The sequence below is a fragment of the Tubulanus polymorphus genome, chromosome 1, assembly GCF_964204645.1.
Source record: "Tubulanus polymorphus chromosome 1, tnTubPoly1.2, whole genome shotgun sequence".
NCBI classification, from domain to species: Eukaryota; Metazoa; Nemertea; class Palaeonemertea; order Tubulaniformes; family Tubulanidae; genus Tubulanus; species Tubulanus polymorphus.
In genome coordinates, this window is record NC_134025.1 from 4210312 (window position 1) to 4225111 (window position 14800).

Below are 14800 nucleotides of genomic sequence, written 5' to 3' on the forward strand. Positions count from 1 at the left end.
ATTAGTTTTGAAATAAAAGATTTATCAATTGACATATTGAGTTCTTCAATGATACAGGCTTATTAATAACCACAATCATAACTTCAGGATGAAGCAATAACTTTTCCTTCTGGTTTTGTCGGTCTCCTTCCTCTGCAGTGGAAATCTCATTATGACCACTTCAGATGTTACGATTCTTGTGATTACAAACCTAGATCTTGATCCCGAAAAGTACTGGATATAACGAACTAGCGATTATAACGCATTTTCTGGTCCCCTGAAGTTCGTGGTAACAAGGTTCCATTGAATAATCATTCTAACTTGATGGCTATATAGAGATGGAAGAAATTGCTTTGACAATGGATGCTCTTACATCATACATTCCCTATAAAGGGCCAAGCCAGGACCAATTGCCATTGAAGAACAACAAAATGTGTCATGAAATTTACAGAATAAACACTTTATTTACAATTATCAACCATACTCGGATACATCGTAACCTAGATCAGAGCAGTGGCCAGCCTATCATACAAGTTGTTTTTATTTTTTAGCTGCCTATGTTTATAGTGATAATTCAATTTTTCACTAGTTTGATGTTCTTTGGCTCTGAACATCAACATTTAAATGGCTCTCGTTTTTACAGCCATAACATGCATAAGAGAAACCAAATTTACTATGTGTTCCTGAACTATTGTTCTAACTTAAGTGTACATTGTTGTTATATGAGGAGGGGGGGGGCGGGGGATGGGTCAGCTCATTTATTCATTATTTGTATAAAATGCATAGAAAACTTGAGATAAATGAAAATTCACATCATTTGATACATAAAGAACAGAGAAAGTGTCAATTTCCATGAATTGAAACATATTTTGCACACCTTTGTATACCCAGTAAATGAATGAATCAAACCTTGAATATGTTCGTAACTCATTCATTAATCATTAATCAGATGGAGTTCAAATCAAGTTATAATCAGTTTGATTTACTTTTTTCCCTGATGATGCTCAATAGAAGACGAATACGGAAGCAATAGTAACTACTAAATCACAAATGATACATACACTGTCATACATACAACACGTTCTAGTACAATGGGTTTTTGAGAACACCATAGTCAATTTCTTATTCCGAATGATTCAAGAATCTTTCATAGAATAGCGTGTGATTTGAGGTTAGTAGCACTGGCCAGTCTCTCCATAGATATAAAAATTCATTGACAATTTATGAATTTCATACAAGAAATATCTACAAGTAAAATTCACTATACGTACAGTATGTAATTTTTGTTTAAATATTGCAAAAACTCACAATACAATTTACAATTACAATCTCTCCTGATAAGCACTTAAGACTACTAGCAAAGGTTCAAGTCAAATAAAGTGTACACATACTGAAGAACAAGGATGATACATATATAGGCAATATAAGCACCTTTAAACTTAATGAGACTGACTGGAGGTATATCGTAGCGCACTCATGTTAAGTGGAAAAGAAAACGGAAAGCAAGTGTTTGGATGGTAAATCTAACAATTGGCATCATTGAAAGACATCCAAGATTAATCTCAGTTTTAGTCTAAACGATGAGAAATAATCATGCCTAAATTAAAAGAATGCCAAAACGATTACATACTTTAAACAAAAGGCATGTTCTCAGTATTAGCTAATATGTCAGATATGAAACATGAAATAAATAGCTTAATAATTACTGTATCTCAGACTCGGAAATAATATACAAAATTGCAATGATCTTACACATACAACTACTGTAACAAGTCAGACTTCAAGAGATCAGTTAATTCTACAGTTTAAGTTCATAAAAAACTCTCACGCTTCCATCTAACACATTCACAAACCATCCAACAATGATTTTATAATAATTACTCATACAAAATGCATGGTCTAATCATATGAGTCCTCGTCGCTTTTTATAAGCTTCCAGGTTTAAAGATCGTCTTGGAGCTGAATCTTTCGTAAATGGAGGAGGGTTTGATGCCATAGAAATAGGTGTATCTGAAACGATAACAAAGACATTTAGAATTTGAATTTCTTATTCAAGGATCAAACGTGATTCAAAAATGAATGCATTATAAAACATACTTGATACAGGAACATCTAGATTTATTGTGATGTCAAAATTATGCACATCAAAAAGATCTTCTTGTTTTTGTAATGAGTCTTTTTTGCTCTTTTTGGCCGGAGTTTCCTCATCGTCATCATCATCATCATCATCATCATCGCCAAAAAGATTCTAAATAAAAGATATTCATATTTGCGTGTTAATCTTTCCCTTATGTTTTCAATCAGTTTGATCTGAATATAATGAACTCACTTTTAAAGGTGGAGCAGTTGGAACGGGTATTACAGGAACATTTGTTTCAGGGTTTTTCACCCGAGGTTGTGCAGCGACTGGCGATGGTTTCATATCTTTATTTCCCTATTTGAAGAAAATGAGTTACACAAAACACAAAATTCAACGTCCATCACAATATTCTAACGAAATTAAGATATTGATTGTCCCTTACCTTGGTCACCATTGTCGGCCGTGTATGTCTTCGCGTAAATGGATCAGCTTTAGCATTTTTCATTTCGGCTATTTCTCGTTTGAATGCATCTTCGGCTTCCACGATGTTTCGTTGTCGATTTCTCTGATTTATAAAACTGCAGAAAACGAATAAAGGTTCAAGAAATGGTCAAAAAGGGTATGTGAAAAATTTGTCAACACAAATATTTGAGATATAATATACAAACCTGATTGAGTTGATATTACTCGTTCGTCTCCTGTCTAATTCTTTTGCTCTCTCTTCTAATTCATCCAGTTCTCTTTTCGCTTCTTGAAGTTTATCATCATCACCAGTTATTTCAGCCATTTCCTGAAAATGAATACAAAAAGAAAATGTATATTCTGCGTACAGAGAGAAATTTTGCCTGCTTGAAAAAGATTCTTGTAATTTTCAATTTTTTACCTTCGTTTTTATCAAGTGAGTTTTTTGCATGGCATAGTTGTGCGGATTCTTTTTGAATTTCTTCTTTTCGCTGACAATCTGTCATTGGAGTAAAAATCAATCGTATATTCGATGAAAAAGAAAAACCTATGTTGATTAGAATAAGATGAACTACTGAAAAAGAATGAAGTTACCCTGTCAATATCATCTTCATTGAATTTATAATTGATTGCTCTTTGAATATCTTTTTCTTTTTGTTCTATTTCCTGAATAGTGGGCAGCTGTAATCCACCGAGCATCATCGCTGTTTTCCATTTGAAAAATTCGGTCTCAGTAAAATCCTGATTTGATACAAATTCCAGCCGATAAACTCGCTCAGCATTGGCGTGACGCAAGCGAAGTCCTTTATTTGTGGTTGTATTATTCAGTTTGTACACTTTTCCTGTCTCAACAACTTCAATAATTTCTGCCACCTTAAATAAGAAGAGTCAACTATTGACCTCTCTGTATCTGTATTGAATAACAATAATTTTGAATACAACTTACTCTATAAACAGATTTGCCTTCATGATTCCCGATTCCTATTCGTACATAGCAACCATTGATAGTTTGACCAAAGAATGGCATGTGGCACCACCTAAATATATACAAATAAAAAGTATATTCCAACTACTTGATACTTAAAGATTCTGTCCTTAGATTTGCTGCATAAACAAAACTCACTTTTCTAATTTGAATCGTGATAATCTAACCCTTCCAAGCTCTTCTTTAGCAGTGATGATTTGTTGTTTTTTCGGCCGCCTTGCTTCCGTATCAGAACTAAATAGAGAAAATCAATACGATGCTTTCACGAGGAAACTTCAAATTTAATCTTTTTTTAATATTCGAAAGGCAAAATCATAATATACATACTCGTCTTCTGAATCAGATCTGGAACGATATGAATTTCTTTCACTTGATTCCGAGTCTGATTTGCCTCGCGATTTCACTTCATCTTCACTTTCATCATCCTCATCATCGTCCGAATAAACATCACTCGCTTTCAGAACCTGTTTCTTCTTTTGTTCTTCTGTAAAGTGGAATTCAAATTCAATTTTCTATTTGAGACGTACCTTGTTATCGGTATGTCAGTACGATTGAATGAATGATTTTACCAACCTAACAACTTGATTTTCTTCTCTTTTTCTTCTCGTCTAGCTTTCAAATCTTGGAACGCCGATTTTTTCAAATCTTTCTTATCCTCAACAGTTTGACGTCGTTCAGCACTACGTTGACTAACAGGAGTTGATGGCTTCAGATAATTTGGAATTGGCGATGCGATCTTGTGCTTCTTTTTCTCTTTTTCCTTCTTCTTTTGTTCCTTCTTCTTCGCTTGTCTCAGTTTCTTTTCGATTTCAAACCTAAGCAATTATAACAATCCTCACTGTCTTAATCAAGACTAAAGATTGTAATAAATGTATTTTCCTCCTCTCATACATTGTAGCATATATTCACCTGGTTTTGAGGACTTCACGTTTTTCTATTCGATTGAATAACTCTTGTTCTCTCTCTTTCTCGGTCATATGTTCCAGCATACGCCTGTCTTCTTCGTCTCCCATCAAATTCTCGTCATATCCGTCATGAAACTCTTCAGGTCCACTGTCCGAATCATCGCTGCTTTCAGCCTCCGATTTCTGGACTGATTTTTCGCTACCAGAATCAGAGATTTCTCCTGAAATTCATAAATTGGGACATTGATAACCATCTCATTCTTTTCATTCTTTTTTCGTTTTTCATTCTTCTGATAAGTTGTTTTACTTATATATCTACCTTCTTCTGGTTCAGAATGAGGTTCAGGTTTTTCTGGCTCTGCCTCGCTGTCCGATGAGGCAATTTTTGTTTTCTTCTTTTGACGTTTTCCGGCTTTAGCCTTCTTCTTTTTGCTAGCTTTACCATCACCAGTCCACTAAAAGGGACACAAAATTCAGAATTTTGGATTCGGCCAAGCATATTCTGGATTTGGAAGGTAGATATTAAATTTTCAAGCATCTATTGCTTCAATGCAAGCTACCACAGACCTCATCATCACTCTCAGATGTAGCTGATGCCGAGTCATCATCTTCTTGTTGGCTAGATTGTTCTGGTTCTGGTTCTGAAGAACGTTTGCGCTTTGCTAACGCCTTCAAATCCTACAACGACAAACATCATTATTTCATTATCAGATACAGCGACAAAATTAAGAATTTTAAGCTGTTTTATAGGAATTGCACGTTCTTAAAATTCATAAGAGACATGATTTAGGAATATTTCCTGGTTATAGAGATTTAGTTGATTTGCCCGTACTTAGGCTCTGTTAGTCTACATGTTCTACAGGGTTTTGAAGGTTGTTCATTCATGGCGGTAGGCTATATGTAGTGCCTGAAGCCAAAAGGCACAGAAGATTCATCGGTGTATCATAAACTTTTCCGTTGCTTGGACTGTCTGGATTATAGATATAGGCCCCATCATGTCAGGATTCATTTTCTTGAATCACCAGACAATGGGGGCCATCACTACATGATTAAGGAGATGCATTTCTTTTAAAATTTTAGGCCAGGGGCTGAAGAGGGCTTGTACGCTAGTAATTTTGTAGTTTACTGAGAGACTGGACCATTTCATTCTCACAATAAGATCTTCTGATAGATTTTCTAATCTTTCTGGGATTTTCCGCCATACATTATTACACAGTATAAGTTGTGTAGTGAGAAGTAAGCAGGGAATCGATTTTTCCATCAAGAAGAAGTCATATTAGGCGACATTAAAACGACTTCGAAACACACGATTAAGTCGTTTCAACTACCTCTTCAAGATCAGCATCACTTTCACTACTATCAGTATCAGAATCAATAAGGGCTCTACTCTTCTTTCGCTTCATTTTCGGGGTAAAATTTAGGGTAAATTACGAGCAGCAAATTTCATCCGCCGCGAGCCTTCGAGCCTTCCCGAACTAAATTGAAATATCGTCGGAGTGAATAATGCTAGCGTTTCCGATTCGCTAATTCGGTCACTAATACAAACATTGTTAGGCATTATTTCTCGTAAATAAAGATTTCTAAAATATTAAAAAATGTTCTAAACTAACTTATTTCAATGTAAGTATATCATAATTGTATGTATTTAATTTTTATATGGTGAAATGAAGTTTCGCCATTAGATATTCAGCCCGTACCTACGAATGACACACTTATTGAAATGAAAATTCAGTCTCAAAAGTCACCTATTTAATCCTATTTAAACTAATTTTAATGTGTAACACCTCAAAATGTTCCGACATCAAGTACAGTTAACTAATAAGATAATAAAGTGCGCGTCTAAAGTGGCCGGGCGCCGCTGTTTACGAAGTTATCATTCGGATGAAGGTGTATTTGGGTTCAAGAATGACAAATCTGCGAGATCCGTCTCTAATCTGGAATCATCCAATACAGACAATGGTGAGTTGCTAAGTTGAATTGCACTACATGTATCTTTCATTTTGGTATCTATCTTATATGCTAGAGTGGGTGCTTTATTTCTAATAGTTGAAGAGGATGATCATCGACCAATGTCCTGGTGGAAAAAATTATTTTTCCACGACCAAGGGCGACGCAAAAAATCTGAAAATTCAGGTATTTTTGTTGAAAGTTGTTTTCCATGAATGTTACTCCACATAATTAGTTATTTCTTAGTAAGCTATCTATTTTTCAGCATGATTTGAAGTTTTCTGCTTGCACCAGATTCAGAATATTTGTTTGTATTTTGATTTAAACTTCTATAGGCGCTTTTACGAAATTGAATCTGATTCGGTTTAGCTAAATCTGATTCGATGTCGGAAAACAAAAGGTTTAGTAAATCGAATCGTTTTTCGTAAATGAGTCAAATTTATCAATTTATCAATTTAAAGGTCGCGATTCAAAAGAAAATGGGCGTCAATGGTGACCGAATTATTGATAGATGATGGTCTGCGATAGATGTCTTAAGCCCTCGGTCGAAGAGGACGCCATGTTGGATTTCACTGACTAAATCGCTACTAATTTGCTGGCCGAGCAAGTTAGTCGATTTAATAAATCAGTTTACTAAACCGCGTCCATAAACAATTGGATTTATTAAACCCGATTCACTAAACCGCGGGCCGTAAACGTGAAACTTAAATCGATTTACAAAGATTCAGTTTCGTAAAAGCGCCTATTGTGTAATGAAATTACTAATAATGCAGTATTTTTATATATATGTATACATATATATATATAGGTGAATTATATAGATTTTTTCTTACTGTCCATTATTCATTACAGATGAGCGCATTTAGCTTACAGAATTATCTATGTTTAGAAGCATTTTCTTAACATGTAGACTTAAGTGCAATGATTTTTGGTCCAATCTATGGATGATTGACGAAGAACTTGATTTTTGATTTCAGTGAATGTTGATCTCATTGATAACGCACATGTCATACGCCTGGTACAAGCTTACAGAGAATATGGACATAAAAAGGCTAAGATTGATCCATTAGGAATCATGAAATCACAGTCAGTAAAAATTGTAAGCTATACCAAAAATACTCTGCTGTAAAATGTTTTTAAATGGCCATTTACACTTACAGACCAGCACCAGAATTAAAGCCAGAATTATACGGCTTATCTGTACAGTCCCCTGCATCGTTCAATGTCAAAGGAATTCTTCATTCTGAATTAACGAATGCAACGTGTGCAGAACTAGTCAATGAACTGGAGAATATATACTGCGGAGTTATTGGAGCAGAATTCCAGCATTTAATAGTGAGCCATTTTTATTTTCAATTACCTAACTTAATTTGATTCAATGTTTACCATGATTCAGTCTATGACGTGACATGTTTTATTGAAGGAAATGGATGAAAGAACTTGGTTTGCTGAAAGGTTTGAAAATCTGCATTCTGTTCCGATATTGGCAGAACGGAAAGTCGAATTAGCGAAACTGATGCTTAAATGTGAGGTAATAATGTCTGAATTCATCAGGTTTTATATACGGAATTTGTCTTGGAACATGATTTAAGATATTGATGTCTGCTGTTTTGTAGGGTTTTGATCATTTTCTGGCCAGTAAATTTACTACCGTTAAACGATATGGTGGAGAAGGAGCTGAAAGTATGATGGCTGTGTTTGATGAGGTTTTCGCGTCTGCTGCTGAAAGTAAGTTGGACTGTTTTCTGACCTCATATGACTCTATTTTTGAGTATGATTATCGTATAATATTTTCCTTCTAGTGGGGGTAAAGGATATAGTGGCATGTATGCCTCATCGAGGAAGAAATAACCTGTTGACTTGTATGCTCGATTTTCCGATTGCTGTCATGTTGAGAAAGGTAAGTAATGCAATACGAAATGAATGTACCACTATTATGAAGGATTCGCTAACGAACGTTACAATCCCTAAAGCACTGAAGATTCTGAGAGCTAGTTTTCATGCATCGGTGAAAATATGTTACAGATGAAAGGTTTGAGTGAATTTCCTCCAGGGGTCAAGGGCGCTGGTGATGTTCTGTCACATTTACGTTAGTATTTTCATCAAACCTGTGAAGAGACGTAGTGTATCTAATCGGCTTTTATACGTTCGTTTTGTATGTTATTCAGATACTTCCATTAATCTGAAATATGGTGAAAAAGACGTTCATGTATCATTAATACCAAACCCTTCACATTTAGAGGTAAGAGGAGTACAGGCTTTACTTATTTCAATGCTTACCGAGATTCATCCTTTTATTGCTATTTAATGCCAAACGGTTTGATACCTTTTCAGGCGAACAATCCAGTAGCGGTAGGAAAAACTAGAAGTCGCCAGAAACGATTACATGATGGAGATTATAATAATGACACTGATGTGCATCTCGGTGATAAAGCACTTTGTCTACAAGTTCACGGTGATGCATCATTTACTGGTCAGGTAAATTACATCTATAACTTCATATCCTTCATCCTCAGACCTGTTGTGCAGAAGTTTTACTTTGAATGGTCTATTATTCAGGGCATTGTTCCCGAGACATTTACATTGGCTTACACCCCACATTTCCGAATTGGTGGCAGCATACATTTGATAGTTAACAATCAACTAGGGTTTACTACAGAACCTGAGAGAGGAAGGTAATGTACTGTAATTGTGTTATTCATTCATAGTTCTATGATCGAAAAAGTGCTGAAGAAAATCAAACATTTACGCCGTTTATTTGAACTGCAGGTCATTCCATTACTGCAGTGATGTCGGGAAAATGATCGCTTGTCCAGTACTACATGTGAATGCAGATTATCCAGAGGTAAAGTACACAATATACCGTAATATTTTATACTTTGTGTAACCCTGTGATTTAAAGCTGAAATTCTGCTGACAGAATGTTTTAAGAGCGACTCGACTTGCTATGGAGTACCGTCAGACATTCAAGAAAGATGTAATTATTGACCTAGTCTGCTTCCGACGCTGGGGTCATAATGAACTCGATGATCCATCCTTTACCCAGCCCCTGATGTACGAGGTTATTAACAACAGACCGAGTATACCTGCCTTGTATTCAGAGAAAATAGTAGTAAGTGCTCACCACTATAAGTAATTATGAGAGAGTTTCAATGATTGTTGCATCCTCGTATCATCTTTCATTAAAGCATGAAAATCTGTGCGATGGAGAAGAGTTACAGAGTTACGTGAAAGACTGGCAAGAACAGCTTAATAATGAAATAAAGAAAATGGATAATTACACGCCTAAAGTTTGTATTCATTCCTAATACTTTCTCATATTTGAGCTATATATACGATGCAAATCTGAAAATAGACATTTGTTTGAATTTAGGCAAATCATTTGGAAGCTCAATGGAAAGGATTAGTTCAAGCCCCTAACACTATTAGTCGTTGGGATACCGGTGTTCCTACAGATCTCCTAAAATATGTTGGTGCTAAATCTGTCGCTGTTCCAGATGATGTGGTAAATGATTCGTAAATTCTATAACTGATGTTATTATCCTTTAGAAATGTTCTTACTGATATTTGTCCTGTCTTTACGAACAGACAGTCCATCCAACTTTGATTAAAACTCACATCGAACGCAGAGTTCAGCGGTTAGAATCGGGAACTGAATTAGACTGGGCGACTGGAGAAGCTTTAGCTATGGGTTCATTACTTCATCAAGGTAGGACATATTTCATTAGAATCGTGGATAGTTTGCTCTCCAGATTGATCACTATCTCTTGATGATGTGATGTTTAGGTTATGGTGTACGAATATCTGGCCAAGATGTTGGAAGAGGAACTTTTAGCCATAGACATTGTATGCTCGTTGACCAGAAGAAGGATCAAATCTATGTACCTTTGAACCACATGCACGACAAACAGTCTGCATTTATTGAGGTATAATGTAGCTATAAAATGTTCATCAAACAGCAGAAACCAGAAATGAGTAACAAAATTCATATAATGGGTTTACCTGATTTGAATTTTCCAGGTGGCAAATAGTGCGCTTTCGGAGGAAGCTGTATTAGGATTTGAGTATGGCCTAAGCATTGATGATCCCAACACATTGGCGATCTGGGAGGCTCAGTTCGGAGACTTTTTTAATGGGGCTCAGCCTATTATTGACACATATGTTACAGCTGGAGAAAGTAAGTTTGCGCTGAACATTGGGTTTGATATGCTGCATGCATGTTTTGCAATGAAAATTAATGATTGATTACAGATAAATGGCTTTTACAATCCGGACTAGTCATGTTACTACCAAATGGTATGGATGGAGCAGGACCTGAACATTCTTCTTGTCGCTTGGAAAGATTCCTTGTTGTAAGTACCATACGTCAATTCATAATGAAACGAAAAAGCACTGAAATTTTTCGGTTTTGTATAGAGAGCTAGATTTCGTTCGTTCGAATTTCCAGATGTGTGATAGTAAAGAAGATGGTGTTGATGGTGATGATGTAAATATTCAGATAGTGAATCCAACAACTTCTGCTCAGTATTTCCATTTGCTACGTAGACAGGTAGGAGATCCTTCCACGGATTTTTTGTACCATCTATCTAGTTCACGCATAACACCATCAGAATTTATATTATTTTGCAGATGATACGTAATTTTAGAAAGCCTCTTATCGTGTCGTCACCGAAAATGATCCTGCGAATGTCAGCTGCTAGTTCTAGTTTGACCGATATGGCACCGGGTACATCATTTCAACCAGTCATCGATGACATGTCTGTACAACCAGCTAAGGTCAGCCGAATTATTATCTGTTGCGGAAAACATTTCTATGCCCTTCAGAAAGAGAGAGCTGCCCGAAATATTGAAGATACTGCCATAATTAGAATAGAGGTACCAGTAATCATCGTTGCTAGTGATCTCATGTAGTATAGAATCTGTCTCTTCTTACACGCAACTTGTATTTTATCTATTACGCAGGAACTGTGTCCATTTCCCGCTGAAGCAGCCAAAAATATCATCAATAAATATCCAAATGCAACAGGTGATAGTTAATTAGGATATTGATGTATTGACTCGGGATATTTAAGAATAAATTGTAACTGAACTTATACTTTTATCTATTGCAGAATTCGTGTGGAGTCAGGAAGAACATCGAAATATGGGTGCTTGGTTCTTCGTAAAGCCTAGATTTGAGAATATTGTTGGAATCAGAGTGAGTGAATTTGATATTATGAAACCTGATATAATTATTCAACAAAATGTTTAATCATCCCTCTTTCTTTGTATTTTGAAGTTGAAATACGTTGGTCGTGATGTGCTTGGAATGCCGGCTGTTGGAATCGGACACGTTCATAAACAGGAAGCAGAGTATGCTGTACAGAAGCCTTTCGAAAGATCGTGATGATACAAATGGAGTGAATTACCGATTAGAATTATCTATGCCACCAAAAATACATAAAGTGTTAAATACATAACATCCTTTTAATGTATTTTTGGTACCACTGAATTATTCAGCAAAATTTCAAGAATTTTTCATCATGTTACTCTATGTGATAAAATCAATTGTTACATTATGTGCTTACAACAAATGTGGGCTACACTGACTTATCATTTGTAACAATATGTGCTAACAACGAAAATTGTTTCATTTAGTTTTGATTTTTGTAATATTTTAAGTTAAGTTGCATAGCAATACAGTAATTCAACATTTGTTTGAATATTTTTACATTCCATTTGAAAGTTGATAAGCAGCTGTTATTTCATATCATAGAGTACCATAGAGGCAGGGTCTCGATTAAACGTATTCCAGAATAGAATTTATTCTAGTCAAAACACTTAAACTAATTCTGGTTGGAAAGCTATCGTAACCTGCCTTGAAATTGCCCGTTTATAACGCTTGATATTTCACAATTATTTATCATGTTTGAACTTAGTGATCTAATCGCTAGGAAGTAATGATCTAACCGGACCTGTTAATTAGCTTTAATGATGACTCGCTAGGCAGGGCCACCTTCGGTTATCTGAGTTAGTCGACTATAGTCGAACTAAACGAAACCGAATGTCCGTTAGTCGGAACTATATTCCGGAAATAGTTCAAAAATCAAGTGCATTCGGTTATTAGTTCCGACCACTAGTCGACTAGATACGAAAACCGAATTTGGCCCTGTCTGTTGGTCGTGTTTGAATGATGTGCAGATGTGATGTAACAAACGAAACTGAAGTTTATAGAATATAGCAAATGTTTTACAAATACATCAGATTTTATTCGAACTAGTTTTTGAAATGCAATTAAAATAATTTGTGGAGTTTGTCGGTGAGATTTCATGCGTTCGAGAGTTTACAATCTTCCACAGTTAATGGACTGTGTACCTAAAATTAAAACCATATACATTAACTACAAGTACAAATGACACAATAATTAAATATTAGGCCTGGGAATATTCTGCTTACACTCTCTGCAATATTCGCCCATTCTAATGCTTTATGTATCTTGTCCTGATTCGTTGGTTGCGTATCCCAATTCCAGTGTGTAAATTTATCGAATGTTTTTGAGATTATAAATTGTCTGTCCTCTTCGTCTGTTAAAGTAGGTCGTGGTTCAGTGATCACTAAGCCTGCAATAAATTGAAAGAGTTCACATAGAATCAGAATCAAGGCGAACATGTGCAGATTGTCCTCCAGTCGGGAATGTTGTTTTACTTTACTGAGTGATGAATACCTTTATACTCTGATGGCACCGAGATTTCTTGTCCCCTTAACGGATGTCCCCTGAAAACTCCTATCACTTCTAAATGATAATTTAACATAAAGTTTATGAGCGGGCGCTTTCAATTACTCTACAGAATCGACCACAAACAGACTGCAACACTAACCTGATTCATTCTGATGAGAGGATGATGATGAATTCAGCTCTTTGATTACATCATCGAAATAATTACCAACATTTGCTGGACCATTCATTTCAATATTACACGGTATAGACTGTAGTTTAGTTTCATTATCAGCAGAATGATTATAAGTTGAAGTATTAAGTCTTATAATCGCTGACATGCTCGATCTGTCTGAAAATTATAAATTATCGAACAAAATTCAAATCTTTCGGTAATTATGCTAACTTTTGACAGCATTTGAAGGTAAAACGCGGATTAGGCTTATTTCGTGTCAAATTAACCCGCGCGTGACAAAGTGGCAGCACCATACGGTCCTCTAACGGATTTTGTGTGAACTAATGCATCGCGGGCTAGCAATTTTCTGTTCTTGGAATATGCAGTTAACGCATTTACCCTTCTCTGTACATTGTCTATAAATTATTTTAATTCTTAAAATTTGAATCGTGTCTTTACGGGGTTCCTTTACGGTAAATTATGAGCTCGGTAGGCCCAGCGGTATTACTTTAGTTCGCATAAATTCCGCTAGGTGACCGTATGGTGCTGCCACTATGCTAGCAGAATATTATTACCGAATTAATCATAAGATTTTATTTACATGACATAGCAATATATCACTTATTGAATAAATGGCAATCGGTATATTATGATGTTTTTGTGTAACATTGTACATTCAACACAGACAATACAGAGCAGTACAACATATTCCGATTCCGTGTTTTATTCATTACTTCCTGGAAAATGGCTGCGCCCATCGTACAGAAACTACACAAATTTTTTAATTAAAATGTTGACCTCTATGTCGCTGAAATGATACCAAGATTTCGATTTGGTTCTCCTGGAAATCGGGCAGGTGCGTGGAAGAAAAAAGTTAATTTTCTGTACTTCTTCTTCGCTTGGAACGCCTTTGGTTTGGTACTTTATGACCTCTACAAGAAAAATGCGCCAAAAGATTCCGAATGGGCACAACTCTCATCAGGTTTGTAAATAATGTCACTCGCGCAGAGATGTTAGTTTTCCAGTTTTTAATTTGCTGATATAAATGAATTTTCCAATTGAAGCAAACCAAATGACTCGTGCTCTGGTATGAGCAACCCCATACATCATCAGCCTTCGCTCTCTTATTGGAGTTTCGCCATGTAATCAGGTTATTTTGGGTTTTTGCAAATTAGATCTCTGCTCGATCATGACCAACATAAATTTTCAACTCAATTTATTCCAGCTTAGCTGTTTGGGCGCTATTCCATATGTTGTTATTTCACATTTCAGTTCAGAAATATCTACGGTTGGTCGACATTCACAGTACTGACGGGGGAGTGATATATAAGAAATACGAGGGATTAGGCATGAGAAAGGTTGAAGAAAGAGAAACAACAATTGACGAACTCAAAGCAGGAAAATAAAAAGAAAGCAGAGTTATAGTGTGAATATGTATATAGGCATATGTAGAATTGTATCATACAGTTGTTAGACAGAGGCTTTCTGTGAATTAAATTTTTATCTAAATTAATTTAAAGCTTCATTGTCGTTACTTTTATTAGCTTTTTTCAGTAGTTCCATAATATACTAT

At 35.7% G+C, this 14800-nt stretch overlaps 4 protein-coding genes across 8 annotated transcripts; 2 read left to right on the top strand and 2 right to left on the bottom strand.

The window, feature by feature from the left end:
* Nucleotides 1-443: 443 nt before the first annotated feature.
* On the bottom strand, nt 444-5877 carry LOC141914544 (RNA polymerase-associated protein RTF1 homolog). The gene is made up of 15 exons (XM_074805767.1): nt 5740-5877; nt 4979-5089; nt 4731-4866; nt 4416-4632; nt 4080-4321; nt 3834-3990; nt 3645-3740; nt 3468-3558; nt 3116-3394; nt 2943-3020; nt 2728-2849; nt 2502-2637; nt 2309-2413; nt 2077-2227; nt 444-1989 (listed from the first exon to the last, which is right to left on the bottom strand). Exons 1-15 carry the CDS (start codon nt 5812-5814, stop codon nt 1883-1885), a joined length of 2103 nt encoding a protein of 700 aa, XP_074661868.1. The 5' UTR covers nt 5815-5877; the 3' UTR covers nt 444-1882.
* A 241-nt stretch (nt 5878-6118) lies between these two features.
* On the top strand, nt 6119-12600 carry LOC141909949 (2-oxoadipate dehydrogenase complex component E1-like). Of its 4 annotated transcripts, XM_074800637.1 has the most exons (24): nt 6119-6370; nt 6458-6544; nt 7336-7444; nt 7519-7693; nt 7782-7889; nt 7975-8086; nt 8161-8258; nt 8384-8447; nt 8527-8600; nt 8693-8836; nt 8918-9033; nt 9128-9203; nt 9279-9470; nt 9547-9648; nt 9732-9863; nt 9947-10067; nt 10145-10284; nt 10379-10535; nt 10610-10710; nt 10806-10907; nt 10988-11233; nt 11321-11384; nt 11470-11555; nt 11637-12600. In XM_074800637.1, exons 1-24 carry the CDS (start codon nt 6202-6204, stop codon nt 11742-11744), a joined length of 2883 nt encoding a protein of 960 aa, XP_074656738.1. In that variant the 5' UTR covers nt 6119-6201; the 3' UTR covers nt 11745-12600. The 4 variants fall into 4 exon arrangements, with proteins under 4 accessions (XP_074656738.1, XP_074656752.1, XP_074656745.1 ...); XM_074800651.1 differs by lacking the exon at nt 7519-7693 and having other exon boundaries at nt 7336-7457; XM_074800644.1 differs by lacking the exon at nt 6458-6544.
* On the bottom strand, nt 12578-13443 carry LOC141909978 (uncharacterized). Of its 2 annotated transcripts, none has more exons than XM_074800670.1 (4): nt 13216-13443; nt 13062-13130; nt 12794-12957; nt 12578-12712 (listed from the first exon to the last, which is right to left on the bottom strand). In XM_074800670.1, the coding sequence occupies exons 1-4, from the start codon at nt 13391-13393 to the stop codon at nt 12665-12667; spliced, it is 459 nt and encodes a 152-aa protein (XP_074656771.1). In that variant the 5' UTR covers nt 13394-13443; the 3' UTR covers nt 12578-12664. The 2 variants fall into 2 exon arrangements, with proteins under 2 accessions (XP_074656771.1, XP_074656778.1); XM_074800677.1 differs by having other exon boundaries at nt 12652-12704.
* Nucleotides 13444-13965: 522 nt separating this feature from the next.
* Nucleotides 13966-14740, top strand: LOC141915001 (uncharacterized). Its single transcript, XM_074806357.1, has 2 exons — nt 13966-14209; nt 14500-14740. The coding sequence occupies exons 1-2, from the start codon at nt 14041-14043 to the stop codon at nt 14631-14633; spliced, it is 303 nt and encodes a 100-aa protein (XP_074662458.1). The 5' UTR covers nt 13966-14040; the 3' UTR covers nt 14634-14740.
* The last annotated feature ends 60 nt before the right edge of the window (nt 14741-14800 follow it).